The 21,516-nt window shown below is 37.4% G+C and overlaps 1 protein-coding gene across 1 annotated transcript; it reads right to left on the minus strand.

The window, feature by feature from the left end:
* Positions 1-247: 247 nt before the first annotated feature.
* On the minus strand, positions 248-11,650 carry LOC309495444 (NACHT, LRR and PYD domains-containing protein 1 homolog). Its single transcript, XM_082165241.1, has 6 exons — positions 11,478-11,650; positions 10,034-10,097; positions 9,513-9,785; positions 9,146-9,206; positions 1,053-1,240; positions 248-947 (listed from the first exon to the last, which is right to left on the minus strand). Exons 3-6 carry the CDS (start codon positions 9,766-9,768, stop codon positions 397-399), a joined length of 1,056 nt encoding a protein of 351 aa, XP_082021367.1. The 5' UTR covers positions 9,769-9,785; positions 10,034-10,097; positions 11,478-11,650; the 3' UTR covers positions 248-396.
* Between the last annotated feature and the right edge of the window lie 9,866 nt (positions 11,651-21,516).

The following is a 21,516-nucleotide window of genomic DNA, read 5'->3' on the forward strand; positions in this document are numbered from 1 at the left end:
GTAAAGCTGCTGTATATTTGGTTAAAGCAATATTTTTCCTAAATCTTCACTAGAAAAGTCTTCAGTTCATGCTCAGCAGTTTTACACACACACACAGCTTGAGCTCACGGTGGAGAATCAGACCAATGATCTAAAGTGGTAAAGCTTCTCTTCCTGAAGAACTGAGATGAATTCAGCTTTCACATGATCTCTGTGTTTGCGTATAATGTCACAGATCTTTCTCATGCTCTCCTGACTGGTTAAACTCTGTGTGATTTCTGAATATTGTTCATCATGAATTAGTTCTTGCTGACACAGTTTATCTGCAATGATCTGGACATTAGTAACCCCCTGAATGAGATCTGGCCAATGGTTATCAAAATATCTTGCTTTATCTGCATCAGTAGTCAGACGCGACTAGTCTCTCTTAGGATGAATCTGATCAAATACATTTTTCTTAATTGTTGCAGTCCAGACAGTCTCCTGATCCTCTTCTCTGATAAGAGTCATTTGAAGATTATTCTCCAGACGAGTCTTGACCTTGAAGTAGTTTGGGGGAGTTTCTCTTCTGAGTGTGATCCCTTCTTCAGGAATGATAGTGGAGGCACCAGGAACATCAAGAATGTGTGGCGTTTTCATCCGAAATGGCCTGTCAGGTCTGGGAATCAGTATTGGGTAATTTCTCTTTTCTTTCTTCTCAATCATTTCTTTTGCATGATCATCAAATGGAAAAAAGTAGAGATGCAGAATGAGAGGATCTTTAGAACACATGTAGAGAAGAAGATCACAGTGTTCGTGAAGATTGCCCCATCCCATTATCCAATTCATAAATAATGCTTTCAGAGGGAAGGATGGTTGGTTAATCTTAGCATGGAATCGGGTCAACTGCACAGGTTCTGTGGTTATTCCCTCGTCTTTTACGGTGAGGACTTTCACAGCATCTTTGAGAGAGGGGTCAGACTCTCCTAAACAGGCGTAAAGGGGCAGATGAACTTCCTCCAGTTTCCCTGAGATCACCGTCACGTCAGTCACTGAACTGATCTGCTTGCACTGCAGCCTCTCCAGCTCGGCTTTGAGGAAGTCTTCGTCTAGGGCACGGTACTGAAGGGTGACGACACAGTCACAGACCCATCGCATTCTGGTCCTGACACACTCGTAACGGCCTGGGTCAGTGCTGACCCTGAACTTTGACCCTCCTTCATCTGTACAGGCCGACGGCTCAATCTGAAGCCACTGATCAGAAGGTTTGGGCTGAGAGAACCTGTAAAGAACCAGAAGGCGGCAGAAGCAAAGAGTCAGATGGTTTTGATGCACAAACAGGGTACAAAATTAATTGTTGAATAATTTAATAAATAAAACTTGCCTAATTGTACAGCTCTTTACTGTAATCTACAGTATGTTACTGTAAAAATGCACAAAGTTAAAATTCAAGTTAACTAATTTCATTTGCAGAAACCGACTGCCTTAAATTGACCAACTGTCATTTAAATGTATTAACTAAAACTTATAATGCATTAATAATGTGAGCAAAGTATTACTGTGAACTTCTTTAATTTGAGACCACTAAAAAAACTATTGTACATAAAAAGATTTCCACTGGACCAGCAACTACACAGTCACCGCCTGTTAAATAACAGGGGTGCAAACACATGTATGGTCAAAAAAGAGAGAGGTAATCGAAGCCCTCGTCCCGCGGCAAATATCCAGATACTTACATTGCCACCCACCCCTGCCACCCCCGGCCCACCCCTATAGGCACATATAGTCAAATGAAATCCTGAAAAACTATCTAGCACTTCTTCTTGCTTTACTACTCCTTCCTGAAAGCAATTTCACCTGATGATTTGAATAGCTCTTTTTGTAAAGAATTAATAATTCTAGGATGATTGGGGTAATTTTGTAGGGTAGGCCTATAGCATCTGCATAGAAAATAATAAACAAATTACAAGCATATATAAATACAATAAAACACAAATACACGTGAAATAAAGCAGTGCTTTATGTTTATCAGGTAAATTAACTATTAAGTTACAGACATTGAATAATCAAATGTAAAATAACACTGCCTTCACTGTATACATTCAATATGATTCATATAATTAATACAGTTTATCTTTAGACAAACGTGATTTTTCTCTTTCTCTTTTGTTGTTTGATTAACTTTGGTGACACAAACTGGTATACTGGGTGCTGTCCCTTTAAGACAAATGCACGTATCTACCGGTAATACTGACACGCATCCTTTTTCTCTGACTGTGTTTACGAGGAAACTTGTTGAGACGGGCACTGACTTTTTTTTTTCGTGCACATGTCTGTTCAAACACAAATAGATAAGAAAGAAAGGGGAATTCGGTGTTCACGAACTTCACGTGCTGTCTGCGACTGCGTGGCTCTGTGCGCCGACAGACCACTCTACATTTGGATGTTAAACATAATATATAGCCTACTGATACAGCAAAGACAACGACAGCAGTACTGACGGCAAAATAGGCTACAGAATGAATATTTCGTTCTGTATTGACAGGGGCAATATTTGAAAATCGATAATTAGGCCTATTTTTTTTTATTACAATTATATATGCACTGATGTCAAAACCGAGAGACTTTCAAACATCAAAATGTAATTTATTAATATGTATTTGCGCCTTCTATTTTGCCTGGAAACTTCCAACACGCTGCGTGTCGCATGAAAAATAGGCGTCGGTTCTATTTCTAGCACGCGTTTTCTGCGCGGCTCGTGTGTGTCACGCAGCCAGTGTGCAAGCTCTAACCTGTTAACATGGGAGCCGAAATAAAAACGAACCCGCCACGCAGCCAGTGTGTAGCCGGCCGGGAAGGCACGGCGCCGAACTCTGGTCTCAGCAGAGATGCAGAGTGAGACACTAGTGGTTCACGCTTGCGCACATACTGCTGTTTTGGCGCGCAGTGTTCTGATTTGCATATTTTCTATTTACTTTTTGGTGAAATTATAATCAGGTCCTCTCAGACTCAGGCTCTACTCTTCTGCAACATTGTTCCAGTATATACCTGTTTTATAACTTACAGTTTATTACTGTTAAAATACATTTCGTGGGTGTGTCTTTGTATCTTACACTGTTAACCCTTTCAACCCCACAGGGCAATCCACACTACGAAGAGTAAAAGTAACATTGAGGCAGTGTTGCAGTGAGATAATTAAGGGAATATGTAAGTGATTGTTGAGCATTAGTGATGAACGCCTGCTGTTAACAAGCAGAATCACTGAAGGAAAGAGGAACACACGAACAGAAAATAGAGAAACACAAGAAATACAACTGACTTCCAGCCATTACACATTATTACACTTAGTATTAACCAGTATGACTTTATTTCTGTCATACATCTACAGAAGATGTTATTGAGATGTTTAATTGAAAATGTTTGGTTTGAAGTTTCCATTATAGAGATCAGTGTTTGCTTTAGTTGGGTTCCTGACCCTTGACTTGTTAACATTAGTTTCTCTCTTGGTGCTTGAACTGTGTTTTTGCAGGTCACACTTACAGACACACACACACATGGTTAGTGAATGATTGCAGTTATATTGACTATGATGCCAAAATCATCATATAGCCTGTTCAATCACTAATCATCATAATTATCATTCAGAGTTTAATCCTGTATTAAAAGTGTTACATAACCACCACTGTTAAAGCAATGAGTTACAATGATGAATTTTAACACCTCATGCACAACCAGAGAAACAGAGCTACACTGTTTTGTAGAAACACTGAGATATCAAAAATTAGCATATGTCTCTCATCAATGGTGGCAATAATTTTGTTATTTTTTTAATCAAGCAGCAGTGCATGCAGGGAGTTTTATACTATCCTGGAACCCAGCATGCATTGCGACATTAAACTTTTTATTATCACCATTGTTGAGATTCATGTGCTGATTGTTGATGTCTGTGTGTGTCTGAGTTAAGCAGGAGTTCAAAATGTTTTAAGGCACTATATGACTTCAATATCCTTCAAAATAACTAATTACAGAAATATTGCTGTATTTCATGTTGTAGATTAACAGATATATGATAAATATTAAATACCCATAAATTCAAAGCTTATACTGGATGTGATCAGAGAATCAGACATGTCCAGGATGATTATGGCATCATCTCTACAGCCTAAAACACCAGGGCCCGTATCCCTAAAGATTCTGAGAATCCTCTCAGAGAGCTCCTAACTTAACCTAAAAATTCCTTGCCAGGAGTTTTAGCTTAGAAGTGATTCCAGAACATTTTCAGTGAACTCTGAGCAAGGAATGGATGGAAAATCCTATCTTAGTGAGGAGGTGTGGTTGACCCCGTTGCTAGGTATGAGTCATCATTTCAAAAGCCGTGATTGGTTGATCCTACAAGTTTGATGAAAATGAACTTTTGGTGATAATGAGCAAAGGATGTACCCTCAAATCAATAAACATAATTATACACTCTAATCTTATGCAGACTGTAATTGTAAATAATATTTCACATCTGGAAAATGAATAGTAAGCTGTAGGGGTTATAGCCTAACATTAGAATCTAAAATATGTGAAAACTTAAGCTCATTACACCCTGTTCAAATAATGATTCGTGTCTTATTTGCTCATATTAATATCCTAGCTGGCATATTTTGTACTTTCACTCCCATATGGACCCCATTGAAAACAAGATGGCCTATCTCAAGGGGCTGTCCTTAATGAAGTAGAAATTGCAACGTTACAACTCAGTGTGGTCTTAACGAGGGTAACACGGCTCAGCTTTTATCAATGTCTGTGATTGCTGGCTGGTCTATTTATGAAGGCTTGTTAACAAATATCCTACAAACACAGAAAATGGAGAAAAAAAGGTTTTGTGCAGCTGCTTAGGGGAACTCCTAAGCCACTAAAAGTCCTCTTCCCTGCTCTTAGCAGATCTCGCCTTAGGAGCCCTTTTAAGCGCTAGGAATCTTGAGGAATAGCTTTTATATTAACTGGGATTTTCGTGTCACTTTTAGGGGAAATTCTAAGAAAACGTCATGACTCTGAGAATTTTCTTCGAATTTGGCCGCTAGGAGCCACTTTTTGCACAAAAATTCTTTAGGGATACGGGCCCAGGGCCCGTATTCATAAAGATTCTAAGAATCCTCTCAGAAAACTCTTAATTTAGCTTAAAAACTTTTACGTAGGAGTCTTAGCTTAAAAGCAATTCGGGACCGATCTGAGAGCAACTCTGAGTAAGGAAAAGACAAAAACTTTCATCTTAGTAAGGAGGCGGGGTTGACCCCGTTGCTATGTATGACACAATCTTTTGAAGACTGTGATTGGTTGGTTGTCCAAGAAGGGAAAAAAAAGTGATTTTAAGTATAGGGTCTATTCTAAGCCTTCACTTTGAAATTACATGCGTAATTTTTCCCTATTTGACTGTTCTCACACACACACACACACACACACACAATATATATGTGTGTATATAAATCCTTTTTTTTTTATTTACCATGCTGTTAATTTCCTATAAGGTATTTGATTGGCTTAGAATGATAAAAATTGTTCCACTCTTTCCAGTTACACTGATTGCTGGCATGTCTATTTAAGTGGTGGTTTGAATGTTGGTTTTAATGTATCAAACATGGAATTTTCCCAGTTGTCAAATATCGTAATGTAGTGATTACTTTCATTTCTGGCGCTATGGCATTTCTGTGCTGTGTCGGAGATGTTAGCGTGTCTCTAATAAGATCAGTCACAAACATGATCCCTGCACGATCTAATCTATAGCGTCTTATTAACTCACTGTTATTCATTGTCTGCAACACATTTCTTCTCCCTCTTCATCTTTCTGCCATTTTCTCCTCTGCTAAAGAAACTCTTAAGCCTCTTAAAAGTCCTCGTCCGTGCTCCTAACAATTTTGACCTTAAGACCTCTTTTAAGGGTTAAGATGCTTTCTGAATTACTTTGTTCTTTACTAGGAGTTTTTCTTTAATTTTAAGAGTAAACGCCCACATTTCTAAGAATTTTCTTAGAATTTTGTCACTAGGAGCTACTCTTTGCATTAAGATTCTTTATGAATACGGGCCCTGATCATCTTTCTCTCGACTTTTTCTTGCCATAATAAATGTGTTTTATAAACTCACAGTTACAGCAGCCAGAGAAAAACTAATGTTATATTCAAGGGTCAAGAGATCAACTAAAGCAAACACTGATCTCCATCATGGTGTCTAACTTTATTATATTTCTTATAAATATTATATTATTTCTTATATTACTTTATTATAAATATCTGTTAATTCTCTACAAGAACTTTTGTACATGTATGACAGAAATAATGTTAAACTGGTTTGTAAACTGGTTTCACACTCGGTTGCTGCAAGTCAGTTGTAGTTCTTGTGTTTCTCTTTTTTCTGTTCTTGTTTCTCTGTCCTTCTGTGATTCTGCTTATCAGGTGTTCATCAGTGTCTCAATTCACTCTGTCAAGTGGACTATATTAGTGAGCTAATGTAGGGAATAGTGAATGAGGGTATAGGGTGTGATTGGGAAAACAGCCTCTGAGTGTCGACTTTGAGCACTGTTGATTCACAGTATATTCCTGTAGGCTGTTTTCTCGAAAACGACAAATATAACCCAGAATGCACTGTTTTCTACGGTATATTACTGTTTTAAAGGAAAATGATATGATACTGTCAGAATTTGACCTTTTTTTACAGCAAGGGTTAACAGTGTACGTTAGTTAGCATGAACTAACAATGAAAACCACTAAAGTGTTTATTAATCTCAGTTAATGCTAATTTCAACGTTTAATAGATTATTAAAATCAAAAGTTGTATTTGTCAATATTATTTAATGGACCTGAACTAACATGAACTAACAATGAACAGTTGACTAACTAACGTTAACAAATACAGTTAATGCATTAACGAATGTTAAATAATGGGACCTTATTGTAAAGTATTACCAACAATTCAAAACCAACAACACACAAACAGTTTACTATAAAAACTATTTGACAGGCAGTTTGACAGAGAGAAAATATAAAGCTAGTATATAATGCTGCGACTGACACCTGTGATGTCACTCACTAATAACAAACAATCTAATATAACAAACACATATATACTATAATGAGAGTTTAATTCACACATAATTGTCCAGTTATGTTTATGTTTAACTAGCCAACATGAACTCTATATTCTCCATCAATAAGCTCAAGCTGAATAATGTGTCAAGTCTTCTATAAATCAGTGTTTTTAACTGTGGATATTTTCACAGAGGTGGACAGATAAAGACCATCAGCAGTCTGGGGTGGACAGAAATGTTCATTATCAAACATAATAAATGAGTTTGACTATAAAGAACTGGACTGTTTTACTGCTTACAACACAACTGTCTACAGTTAATTGTGCTTGATTGTAATTGAGGGAGTGCTGGAATAGATCAAGTAATACTGAGTGAATTTGACTATTTCTGTCTTATTCCTCGTCTTCAGGAATATTAATAGAAAAGAAGATCACACTACAGCTAGAAAATTACAGAAAATTAATAGCAAATTACAGTTTAGAGATCGTGTGTGATCAGGAGCTTTAGAGAAATACCAGTAAATCAGTCTTAAAGGTCCCATGACTTGCTACTTTTTGTAGGCTTTAATATAGGCCTTAGTGGTCCTTAGTACTGTATCTGAAATCTCTTTCCAAAAATTCAGCCTCAGTGCAGAATTATAGCCACTTCAAGCCAGTCCCAGAATGAGCTTCCTTCAGACGGGCCGTTTCGGTGTCTGTAGCTTTAAATGCTGATGAGGAGGAGAAAGGCGGCGCAAGGTGGAGGGTGGGTGTGGCCTTGACCATCTTGCGCAACGGTACCATGCATGTTTGTTTATGTTGGATATATTGCAATGGCACGAAGACACGCAGTCGTTCAAGCATTTCAGTTTGACCCAGAATCTGATCCAGATGGAGAAGCAACGGATGAAGAAGTTGCAACTCAGCGGCTCCAGCAGGACGTTTCCGAATGGTTAGTTTAAAATATTATGTCTGGATACGGTACTTTATTCGGATGGTTTACAGTTATTATCATGTAGCTAACGCTAACCTACTGTTGCCTTTTCATGAGAGATCTGTAACGTCTGTAATTTATCTAATTACAATTACATCAAGCTCTGCGATCTTGAAATGCGGATATCGCACGTGCCATATAACCAACAGGAAAACGGTTATCCAAATAACAAAGAAATGTACAACACTCGCGTTACAGTGTGTGTAACTTGATGCTGTCTACCTTTACATTAGCGCAAGTAACTGCATAGCTGCATAGCTAATGTGACAGCCACATTCTACGTGTAAGAAGCTAGGTAACCATAAACAGTAAAGGAACACACTTATATATAATTTGTTGACTTACTTGTCTGACGTTCAGCAAGCCCAGCTCTGTATTGACCATTCGATGTTCATTTGTACATCCAATTATTGAGCAATTATTATGATTCGCTCGCTCAAAAGCCATGATATCTCTCGTGGACAAACTAAAATCGCGCGCGCGTGTTCCTACTTCCTAGCTCATTTTCTCATGGGTGAGAACTATTCTCTGGGCGGGCAAAGCAGAGACAGGGGAGGTAACATTTCTCCTTATGACGTCATAAGGAGGAGATTCAAGATCAGCCCGGTTGAGCTTCCATTTTCTCAAAGGCAGAGAAAGATAGCAAAAGCTCGATTTACACCGATTCAAATTTTTAGAAACTTGGGGACCATATACAGGCTAGGGGAACTCATATTAATGTTAAAAAACCTCAGAAAGTGGAAATTTCATGTCATGGGACCTTTAAGCCCTATTCACAGAGACCTCACAACTCTGACACTGAAGGAAACAATAGATTTAGCTCTAAACTAACTAAAATGAAGAATAATGTGTTTATAGTCTCTGCAAAGGAGAGACTCTGTGTTCTTCCCAAACAAAGGAATATATATATATATATATATACATATATGTGTGTGTGTGTGTGTGTGTGTGTGTGTGTGTGTGTGTGTGTGTGTGTGTGTGTGTGTGTTGCTATCGGCCAAAACATGTTGTGCAATATCAGCATATGGAGTATCAGCACAAACCCAATATGGTGCATCTCTAGTGTTTAGTGATGTATGAAGAACAGAGGATTGAACTATTATTCAGTCTGGAGAAATCCTTCACTAAGACACAGTATATTTCACTCACCCGGTTGTGTGTGTATCACTGTTGTTTCTCTCAGGACGCTGTTTAATGTCACACAGAGACACTGAGGAGTTATCATCATAAACCACAAATCCAGACACTGAGGAGAAATAATAAATATTACTGTAAATCCAGCATAGAGTGAATGTGTTGTTGAGTGTGTGTAAGTGTGAGTGTGTGTGTGTTTCAGTTGTGTGAGTGAGTGTGTGTGAGTGAGTGAGTGTGTTTGATTGTGTGTGTGTGTGTGTGTGTGTGTGTGTGTGTGTGTGTGTGTGTGTGTGTGTGTGTGTGTGTGTGTGTGTGTGTGTGTGTGTGTGTGTGTGTGTGTGTGTGTGTGTGTGTGTGTGTGTGTGTGTGTGAGTGTGATTACCTGTCTTGTGTTTGCTCTCTAGCTGTTCAGCCAGATTATTCTGGTTGATCTTCCTCAGGATCTTCACTGTGATCTTCACAGCTCCTTCTGGTCTAAAACGTGCCACCATCATGTCCACTGTGTCTAAGATATCTGCATTCTCCATTTCAGACTTTCGAAAGTGTTTTTGATCCTTCAAGTGCCACTGAAACTTCTTCAGATCAGCTTTTCCTAGATCCTCCAGTGAGTTCACGAGCAGCTCCTTAACAGACGGCATATTCCTTCACAGATTCACTTCAGCAGGACAAAGAGAAAAAGACAAAGTAATTACACTCTAAACACATGGATCACAAAACTAAAGCAATGCTCAAATGGAGCTTTAAGCCACGATCCCTTCAATTAAAAATGAATGAGGTTTTTACTTTCCAACAGGTTTCATTTACTGCCATCTTCTGGTCAAACAGCAGAAGCACATGTCCCATTACAGCAGCTCATTCTGAAATATGTCCTGTATTTATTCATCAAAGTATTTATAAACTAACCATGTAGATGTAAGTGTCACACACACACAAGTGTCTCTCCTGGACTTCTGTTCTATTCACCTCCACTTGCAATCAGTAACACACAAATGAAGGGCTTTCATTATATTTACTTGCATCCCATACGGATAAATGGATATATCAGGAAACTACAAACCATGTTGGCCTATTGTTTTCAACATTTTGTTTTAAACATATTGTTTAATCTATAGAAATAATCCAAGCACATAGACCTTCATATGGAGGATTAGATAAGATTGAATGTATGCATTAATATGTAAGATTTTGTAACTTGTATCACTGACACTGTACAACAATTTTACGTTTCTTATAAGTGTGCGTTACAACAGAAAAGTACGGAAGCCCTGAACCGCAAGGTAAAAAAAAATGTATCTCGCTATTTCGCCATAATAAGGGGACATATGGTAGGAAAATGCTTAACGTGAAATTAAACGCGTTGCGTTCATATTCTGGACTCATCTGATTTTTTGTAGTATACTTTATTATGATTTTAGTATCATAATGATTAATAAATGCACGCACAATTATCCGTGCTTGATAAATGTTACACATGTTTTAGGCTACTATCCACAAACAAATTGCTATCAACTTATGTGTGCACAATTCAGAATTCAACGAATGTATAAATGCACGCGTCACCTGTACATCATCTTTGTTGCATGCGCAAATTATGATCACTACTGCATGATGTACAGGTGACGCGTGCATTTATACATTCGTTGAATTCAGAATTTTGCACACATAAGTTGAAAGCAATTTGTTTGTGGATAGTAGCCTAAAACATATCTGCAACATTTATCAAGTTCACGGATAATTGTGCGTGCATTTATTAATCATTATGATACTAAAATCATAATAAAATATACTACAAAAAATCAGATGAGTCCAGAATATGAACGCGTTTAATTTCACGTTAAACATTTTCCTCCCATTGAAAACCATTATAAGAACGCTAAATGTGGCTTAATGCATATTAGAATGTCCCCTTATTATTTCGAAATAACGAGATATTATGGCGAAATAACGAGATTAGTTTTTTTTTTTTACCTTGCGGTTCAGGATTTACGTAGAAAAGAACCAATAGAGAACGTTCTTATTTGGTTCCCCCCAAAAAATTACCAAACGGGAACGTTCGTGTATGGTGGGAAGATTTGAAAAAGTTTTATTGAAATTACCATTTCATATATTTTGACTAAGGATGTTTCTATGTCCCTTATGTCATAATTATGATTTACTCTCCACCCTATTTTGCAACGCGGAAGTAGGCCTTTAAGCTATTTTCTTGTAAAGTGCAAGACTTTTGATTCATTAATATGATAGGTAGAAGAATAAAAACGAAGATGATAATGAAATTATTATAACATGTTAACAATTAAAACGTTGCAATAAAGCAGCATAACATTTCTGCAGACCGTGTTTGTACAGTACCTGGAAGCGATCGACACCGGAAGCCAAAAACATTAAAGTTGCAAATTATTTTGTTAAAGTCCGGTCTTTTGTTAAAATAGTAGATCAAATATATGTCGAAACATTAAGTTATACAAGTTATAAAAAATACCAACACTGAACAGATAAATTACCACAGACCTTAAAAACTTTTGTCTATACCGGTCAAATGGCGTCATGTCATAAACAATAGAGCATTCTAGATTTCTGCTTGAAAAGAACGTATGAGTGTTCAAATAAATCCTGACGGGGGAAAAACCTGTGATTGGTCCATTCCGTCACCAACTGACTGTGATTGGTCCGGTCTGTCACCAAACGACTGTGATTGGTTCACCGTTCACCCTTCTCAAATCAGGTTCAGTAGCCTTTTGAATGGATATTTTTAATCCAGTAGATGTCAGTGTGTCACAAAAGCCACTTTCATCACCTCGGATCATAAAGTTCTTCCATTTCACTAGTGTTTTTATTTGTATTTCTTAACGGAGTTATAAACAGTGATGGGAATAACGGCGTTATAAATAACGGCGTTACTAACGGCGTTATTTTTTTCAGTAACGAGTAATCTAACTAATTACTGCTTCCTCCATTACAACGCCGTTACCGTTACTGTCAATACAAATGCGGCGTTACTTTAATTGAGCTCACTGAAGCGGTTTTCATCCGAGTAGGCTCTCTCTCAGCCATAGGAGCTGCAAAGTTTTTTTCTCTGGTGTGTGTGTGTTTATGAGGCGCGGGACTCGACAAAAGCGAGGCGAATGCCGCGAGCGTGCTCGACAGTGCACGAGAGACCGAGTGTGTCCGAGAACGCGCTCGACAGTGCGCGAGAGAGACCGAGTGTGTCCGAGAACGTGCTCGACAGTGCGCGAGAGAGACCGAGTGTGTCCGAGAACGTGCTCGACAGTGCGCGAGAGAGACCGAGTGTGTCCGAGAACGCGCTCGACAGTGCGCGACAGAGACCGAATGTGTCCGAGCATAAATACTTTATTTATAAATAAATTACACATATCAGCATTTGAATAATCTCTGTAGCATATTGGTATCATATGCAATGTTTTAATTAGTTTATATAACATAAACTCCAAAATAACCTGCAGGGAACGTTCAAACATAGCCTATTTGTTTGACGGTTGTGAACACGTGCGGCAAACACGACTAGAATTTGGCTAAAATAACCTCTGATGATGACGTTCTCTGTAGGTTATAAAAATAAACCCCCAAAAGATTATATTGTATTATTTATGTTGATACATTGTTCAGTATTATATTGAAAGCACTTTTTGTTAAACTTACTATTGTGAGGAAGAAAATACTTCAAGTAGGCTATACAGAATGTCTACCAGTTGTAAAGGTGTGTGAGTTTTATTTTAATTATATGCACTAGTGTATGTGTATGTATATTTTTATTAGGCTACTATTTATTTATTTTTGGTACATTTCTTAAGAAGCATCATTTATTTTTAGACTTATTTGTTGGCCAGTTGTGGTCTGTGCAATAAATATTAAAAGTTCTAAACCATCTATTGTTTTATTGTTGCACTATAGTAATGATAATATTTTAATATTTAAGTTAATAGGTGTCTCTCACATTGTCCCACAGCAACATTAAAATAGTGTAGATTAGTGTACAATGTTTTATAATAATAAGATGTTCTATTTAGTGTCAATTTCATTAATTTAACATTTCATATTGGGGGTATCCAAGAAATGTCTTATATTTAAACTTTTTTGTTTTTTTTAAGTAACGCAATAGTTACTTTCCCTGGTAATTAGTTACTTTTTTAATGATGTAATTCAGTTACTAACGCAGTTACTTTTTGTGAGAAGTAACTAGTAACTATAACTAATTACTTTTTTTAAGTAACTTGCCCAACACTGGTTATAAACGGTGTTATTTGTCAAATGTCCACCAACTGAAAGCGAGCAGTGATTCAGAAGCACAATCACACACACCTGTGAACTCACTCACTCAGGTGTCATGAAGTGAAACTCACTCGCCACAGATCACTGAGAGAAACCACACTACTCTTCTCTTCACTGAAGGAGCGCTTTACCTGGGGGAAACGAGAGTTAAAGGGGGGGTGAAACAACTCAGTTTCAGTCAATCTCATGTTAATCTTGAGTACCTACCCAGCAAACACAAAAACGTTGTAAAAAAGTTTTTTTCACGTCGTGAAAAAGTTGTCACAACGTTTTTATCCTACGTATTTTAATACGACAGATGTCGGGTTTTTTAACGTTATAAATACGTATTTTCACAACGTGGCTGAAACATTTTTTAAACGTTATAAATACGTATTTTCACAACGTGGCTGAAACATTTTTTAAACACGTATTTTCACAACGTGTTTACTTTTTTTCCTATTGATTTTTACCACGTTCACCCGAAATTCGAAACACTAAAACCTGAGATGTTTCCATCCTTGGATGTAGCCTACAAGCGTTTGTAGCAGCAGCCTATGTTCTGCAACTGCTGCCACGTCCGTCTTCCAAGATTCCAGTGTGAAGAGTAATCGATCCAGTGGGCTATAAACTCATCTTTAACACAATTCTTTCTGGGACCCGTTAAAAACATTGAGAAATCACTGGACACAAAACATAAAAGGTAAGCAAATTCTTTAGAATTTATTGATTAATAACACAAAAAATGTATTAATATCACAATATGATTGACATATGATTAATGGTTTTAATTAATGATTGCATTTCTGTAATATATTACTAATTTTAGAATAAATAATGATACAATCTATTCTAGTGTATATACATATATAATTATTATTATAAGAAACAAAACAACAATTTTGATAAATCATTTGATAAAACACATGGACATTTTTAAAGAATTATATACAAATTAGTAATATTTAATAAAAACTAAATGGCAAAGAAACACTTTAAAATCCAAGGTCTTCACTGTCAGAGTGGAAGAGGGGGGGAGACTGAAATTCAAATCATTGTAATAAAATCAATTGTCTGTGTTTACTCAGAGAAGTCTATTTAAAAAAAAAAAGGTTTGTATCAGTTCGGCACCTCAGTGAAACAATTAATTTGTGAAGTAACATATGAAAGTGTACCTGTCCAAAAAAGCATGTCATGAGTATTATCAATTATTGATTATTATCATTCCCTACACTGGTAGAGCCATAAAAGCTGTATGTAATACAAACACACTTGTTTGACTAATTACTTAAAAATGTATATAAAAATAAAAATTGCGAGATTGTTTGCTTTATTTTAGTAATGGGTGAAAAACAAGTATGGCTCACGCCCAATATGTTCCCGATCCCTGGCCTAACAGTAGAATATAGAAAAAAAGATTATATTACCTCGTCAGCATCTTCAGCTGTGGGCTCATCAGTCTTAAAAAAAGGAACACATAAGACACAAGACACAACAAGTGTTTCTTTCTAATTGCTTTGTAATTGCTAGCATGTAAATAGCCTCAATCTTAAATAAATATTAAATCTTGAAAACCCTTATCTATAAGGCAATTTAATCAGACAAATATTTTTCTCTGTCACACATGCAAGTTTATGCACTGTTTGCACACTGTATATTCTAGGTTTTAAAAAATCTATGAAAATCAGGTTTTACTGTCCTTGTAATTAGCCTACTTCTTAGACATATTGCATGTAGATACAGTACGTACCCTGAGTTGTTTTGGTCCTCGACGTTTGTTTGGGGCATGCTTTAAAAACTCTGCCACTTCTCCCTCTATCTCTGGCATCTTTGCAGCCTTAAAGGTTTGAAGGCATGCTCCTGAAAATAACATTAACAGATAAAACATGAAACCAAAGAAAAAATAGGAAAAATATTCAATCTGAATGGGGCTAGTTTCTAAGTCAGAAATTGTCTCTGATTATGTAAAATCTGTCAAAGCAGGCCATTTTACAATCATTGATATCTTCAAAGAACTACTTTATTATACAGTGCCGGCCCGAGCCTTTTGGGGGCCCTAAGCAGAATTTGGTTTGGGGACCCTCTCCCACCACGCAGAGTCACCTGTGCTTGCCGATTATTGACACAGTGTCACGCTATAATGTTACATTATAAATTAATACAATGAGGTTATGTATTAATACAAAATAAATACTTAATAAAAATAGATACTTGAATTTTTTTTTAAACTTTTTCTTTACTCTTTTACTAACTCTTTGAAACTTCTGAAAACAAACTGTCACAAAAAATATTAAATAAATGATTTGCAAAATATCCTCCAACGTTTTGCAACACTTTGCAGTTTGAATGATGTCTTGTATGAAATGACGGAGTATGTTTTTATGTTTCCACTGTTCGATCGCGCCTGCGCCTCACACACACACACAACATAGCCTATTCCAGCATTGCAATCTTGACATCGCAGCTTGTTCGTTATAGCCGTAATAAAATATAATAATAAAATAGTCGACCTAACATATAAAAATTACACTGCTCTGTTTAAATAGTCAGTAGTACAATTCATACCATTCAGCGTAAGCACCGCACTACTGTGATGTTTCCAAGCACATTTTTGCGCGTGTGAAGATGATGATTTTTTCCGTCGATATTGGAACGTGAGTGAAGTACAAAGCCTATGATAAAGAATAGTTTACCATCCAAATCCATCGCGAATGTTGAAACATTTTGATTCTAATGAGAGAGATACGTGAGCCCAACGCCGCTTACTTTCACTTTCGCTTTAATTTTTTTCGTTTTGGCTTGTTTATAGTTATTTTTTTATTCTTGTTCTGTTCTGAATATCATTACATTTAAAGGATAAATCATTGATCAAATCTCATTTTTTTGTGACATGGCTTAACATTACATTACCGTGACTGCGCACAAATTGTCTATTCATGCGAGGTTATGCGCATGACTCAAACACTGGCAGACACAGTAGCAGTTGTAGGCAGGTATATTGATCATGAAATCAGAATTTTCTTGTCTTGAATTATTAATCCTTTCATTCATTTATGTCACTTGTTTAAGTTAATCAATATGTAAAAAAAATAAATAAAAAAAAACTCGATTGGGGGCCCCCTGGTGGTGAGGGGGCCCCAAGCAGCCGCTTAGTTCGCTTATGCCTCTGGCCGGCCCTGTTATTATAGCTTCAGTAATGCAAAAGTTCTGCATGTTACATATTACTACAAGGGCTCGACATTAAGCCTTGTCATGCTTATCCTTTGGACAAGTAAATCAGCCATTCACTTGTCCGAGTAAAAAGTTGCTTATCTGGGAAAAAAAAAATTGTTGGGAATATCATTTAGACTGAATTAAGCGTTCTCTCAGCTTTGAAATATTTCAATTTTCATATTTGTGATATTCACCCCTTTAGGGCATTTCCTTTTACCTTTATAAAAATGTTGTCTGTTATAGGACAACTTAGTTTGAATAAACGAGGAGACACTGATGGGGCGGATCTACTGGGGTGGCAGCTGCCACCCCTAGTAAAGGTCAAAGGTCTTGCCACCGCCCCCCCAGCTGCCACCCCCTTGATGTCAGCCAGCCCGGCTGAAAATAAGACGACATTTACGGTAAAAACCTTTGTTTCCTGGGCGCCCCTAAACGCATCATGACTTGAGTAGAAAATTCTTAGCTACGTCCCTGATTCAAACGTGCGAGTCTGCTGCGGTGCGGTGGCCCTGCAACCCGACTGGACTGAGCTGCTCCAGAGCCTCTGAAGGTGAAGTGAGTTTCCCCTGCGATGCTGCTTAACTGACCATCTCGGCAAATAACACAACATCACAAACATATGTCACAACCTTTTAAACATTTCTTTCATATTATTATAGACATTGTTTTTATATCTTTTTTATTTTACCATATGTGTATTTATGAGTAGGCTAGCCTATGTTTTGTCAATGTTAAGATTCTTTTTAATATGCCAATAAAAATACTGCCGCTTTCTTAAGGTCTTTATCACTTTATTAAAATGAAGCAAAAGAGACCGCCAAATGTAAACTTTCACGAGCTGTCACGTATTTCGAGCTTGCAGCGGGAATCTCTTAAGTGAGAATGAGAAGTTTAAAGCTTACAGCCTTCCGTACGTCGACTGCCCGCAACGTCTTCTGGGATTTTTAGCGGTTCAATTCTCTCAAGTCTGCATTTGATGCATCCTCGATATCAAGGACACATCCGGGCACTTCATGCGTCCTCTGTACTTGCGTTCTTGAGTATTGGAATTGAACTTCGACGGTTGATGATGACGTAGTACGAGAACACAAGAGGTGTGTTGGACATCGGCTGCGGCTGGATGTAACCGATCGGCGAGAGTAGCCGTGTGCAGGCGGGGAGGAGCTGCAAACGGAGACGTGAAGTCGGACACTTTCTGGTTCCCGTAGTGACCGCTCACGTGGTGTTCGCATAATTTACCACAGCTGCAGTGAAATATATGCAATATTTGCCAAATAATACACAGATGTTTCAGAGACATTTTCATTCAATACTTTAACTGCTTCATACAGCGTCTGTTTGAACAAGAATAAAGTTCAACATAAGCTACTATCAATGAAGTGGAGTCTACTTTTTTTAATCAGTTTTAATTTGATAAACATGACACAATATAACATGACAACGACTTGAAAAGAGTGTTTACTGTTATAATAAACTGATTTGAGAGCTTTAGAGGAACTAAAGGTGTTCGAATAAAGACCAGGGGGGCAGGGTTTCATATTATTTTGAAGTTTACCCGGGCGCCGCCATTGGCTAGCGGACCATCACCTGCTGTTAGCATCCCATTGACTCCCATTCATTTTGGCGTCACTTTGACAGTGAATAACTTTACATCTGAGGCGTTTAAAGACTCCATTTGTCCATTATTTATTTCTAAAGAAACACGAAAATTTATAAAAGGCTCCATTACCTTGTATCTTACGTTATGGCCCCGTAGAAGCAGTTTTTGTAAAAATAGGCTAACGATTGCGTCATAACCACGCGACTCTCTGTCGCACAGTAGAGAGATTACCGTATGGACTGGAGGAGAAACTCGCGGGCAATCGGGGGGACGTGGAGGCAAAATGACAAAGTAATTAATCAGAATACTTAGCAAAAGTTTCTCCTGCTCCTATCTCATGGACACCTCCTACTCACGCTCTCCGTCTCAGCAAGTTTCGGAAGGGAATGATTCAGATTTCTCTTGGCACAGCTACTAGTAGATAGACGGGTTGCTCACGTCACATTTACGTCTTCAAGCTCAGTTTGAGTCTGCGCAGTACGCTCGACCATCAGGAAGTTAGTGCTTCTAATTGACTTCACTTGTCTCCTTTGAATCCAATGGGGTCGCTGTGTCCAGTTTATATACTGTCTATGATAAAGACGAAACACACGTGATCGTTGTCATTCGGTGAATCCGGCCAATCGTGGAACAGCTGTGTCGTCATCAGCCCACGTGCAGCCCAGTGCAGCCGCTCTTGAGAAGCTGCACTGGCTGAGTTCTCCGGCTACTCTCGAAATGCTCTCGCGGTACTTTGATGGCATACGTCACAGTCACGTGGCGTCGGCGCTGTATCAAGTCGGACAAAATTTCTAACCGGCATGCACTGCTTCAAGTCAGCCGCCGATCGGTCTGCGCAGAGCTGCATGAAGTCGAACAAGCCTAAGGACACAAGATCACTGAAGAACGCATATTGAGAAACAGCCAGCGTCATAGCTTTCCGTTTTCCTCCGGCCTGAAAACAGCCGGCCAATCAACGAACAGAGGGCGGGCTGAGAGCCGTGACGTAGACGCTGATTATACCGTGGATGCGTAGATTTACTTCACATAATCTTCAAAAGTCGTTCACAGCCATGTTCACTCCGGTATTTCGCTTGATGGTTTTGTTTTCGCATCATACATGTGTTTACAGTGGAAGTTAGATGCGGCTGAGCATGCGCATAACACACGCCATAACCAGACGTTATGTGATTGGCTTACGGGTAACCAATGATTTTAAACTTCAGACAAGCGCCCCCCCGCGAGAAAGAAAACGCTTTTCAATTATGCCCTTCCAGACTCTGTATACGAAGCAAAGCGAAGTAGCAGAGTTTGGTATTACCAGGCTAGGAACGGCAGGGGTAGAAACACAAAACTCACTCTGAGGTGCTTTCACACTGGGCTCGTTTGCTGCGGTCCGAGCCCGAGCTCGAGTGTTCCCGGTGCCCCTCCCTCCCCCACAGCGCTGGTCTGGTTTCACACAAACTTGATTCTATCGAAACCTGGGAGACACCTTTTTTAAATTTTTTTTATTAAACATTTACTTAAAAAATACAAAAGTGAAAAGTCATAAACCAAAGAAGAAAGCCAGAGGTTCAGGGACTGATAAATATTACATCACATTTGAATTCAGAAAAAGAAAGAAAGAAAAACAAAATAAATAAATACAAGAAAATAAATAAAAAGAAATTACAAAATGAGGAAGTATCAATTAAAAATTAATTAAATAAATAAATATTCTCCCCACAAAACATAAAATAATAATAATCGAGTAATAATAATAATAATAAATAATAAAAGATTTATACAAAAACGCCAAAAAATGAGCATAAATTCAAAGTTTAACCCTAACCTCAACCTTAAACCTACCCATCCCCTCGCTGTCTGGAAGGCGCCGTTAACCCCTTACCTGTCAGGGATCACTGGTGATCCTGGATTATTTTAGTTCAAAATATGTTTGAGCTTATATATCTCAATATTAATAACAGTCTGGTTAATTTTGAGTCTTGAACTATAAACTCTCAAGGGTTGGCTTTCTAAATGTATGTGTGTTATGTTTCTATTCAGAATTAATTATGAGCAGTAACCTTTTTATTTTGGGCATTTCATGTATGCAGCACTTGCCAAAATTGGGGGTGATGAGGAAGGGGTTTAAACACCAAACACCAAAGTGCTCAGTTGCTTTTTTGCAGTTCATAATATGCATGTGCGCACGCGCAGTTCATATAGACTTGTTTTTGTTTTTTTAAATGTTATGCCAAAAATGAAAAAGTAACAAGTACATAACAACAGGAACAATAAAATACATAAAAAAGACAGATCACGAAAAATACAAACAAAATAGAGAGCCAGAGGGAAGAAAAAAAAATTATTCAAGGTTAAACATTGAAAGCAATCTTTGACTTTTCAAAGACTTTTTGTTTTTTATGCCCATCAAAGACAAAACATAGGAATTATAGTCTACTAGAAAAACAGACAGTAGTGGGATCTTACCCAAAAATGTGCATTTGTGAATAAAATATTTACCAAGAATCATAAACAAATTAACAATGTACTGAATATGAGCATTTGGATTATGATACAGAAAAATAATACTTAAGGTGTTAATACATATTTTGGCATTTGTTTTTTTCTGAGAGATAGGAACATAACTCATTCACATCAAACACATTCACAAAAAAAGATGTACAATTGTCTCTTCAAAATCACAGAAAGTTTATTATCTTCTATGTTCTGGATATACTTATTGAGTACACTATTACATCTATGTAACATTTTAAGTGTAACTTCTGTTATCTTGTTTGTTAATGTGGAAGAGACCAGACCACTCTCCAGTTAATATTGTATAACGCCATCCACTTGAAAGATGATGCTGGAATAGATTTTCTGTTCATAAGATTACGAACAAAATGGTAATTGAATTTGTCATTAGTAATTAAAATCCCTTCAATTGAAATAGAAGTGTTATACAAAGATATAGGACTATCTGGAAATGAATAAAACTGACCATTGTCCTCCATCAGCTGATTAACAATATATATGTTATTTAAATACCATCTCTCAAAAAACAATGATTTATTTCTGTAAATAATATTCTGATTATTCCAAATAAAACAACGGTGAGGTGAAAAGTTATGTTTGTAAACCATTAACCGTGATAATAAAACCTGTTGGTGAAATTTTGCTCATTTAATGGGTAGTTTACCAAGTGAAAAAAAATTCAATAACTCCAATTTTCTTAAAAACAACATTATGAAATACATTCCAAATAGAGTCTGTTTTTTTAACAAATCTTTTTAACCAATTTACTTTTAACACATGGTTCAATAAAGTCAACAACTCCAAGACC

Source organism: Leuciscus leuciscus (assembly GCF_965113295.1).
Source record: "Leuciscus leuciscus genome assembly, chromosome: 3".
Classification (NCBI taxonomy): domain Eukaryota; kingdom Metazoa; phylum Chordata; class Actinopteri; order Cypriniformes; family Leuciscidae; genus Leuciscus; species Leuciscus leuciscus.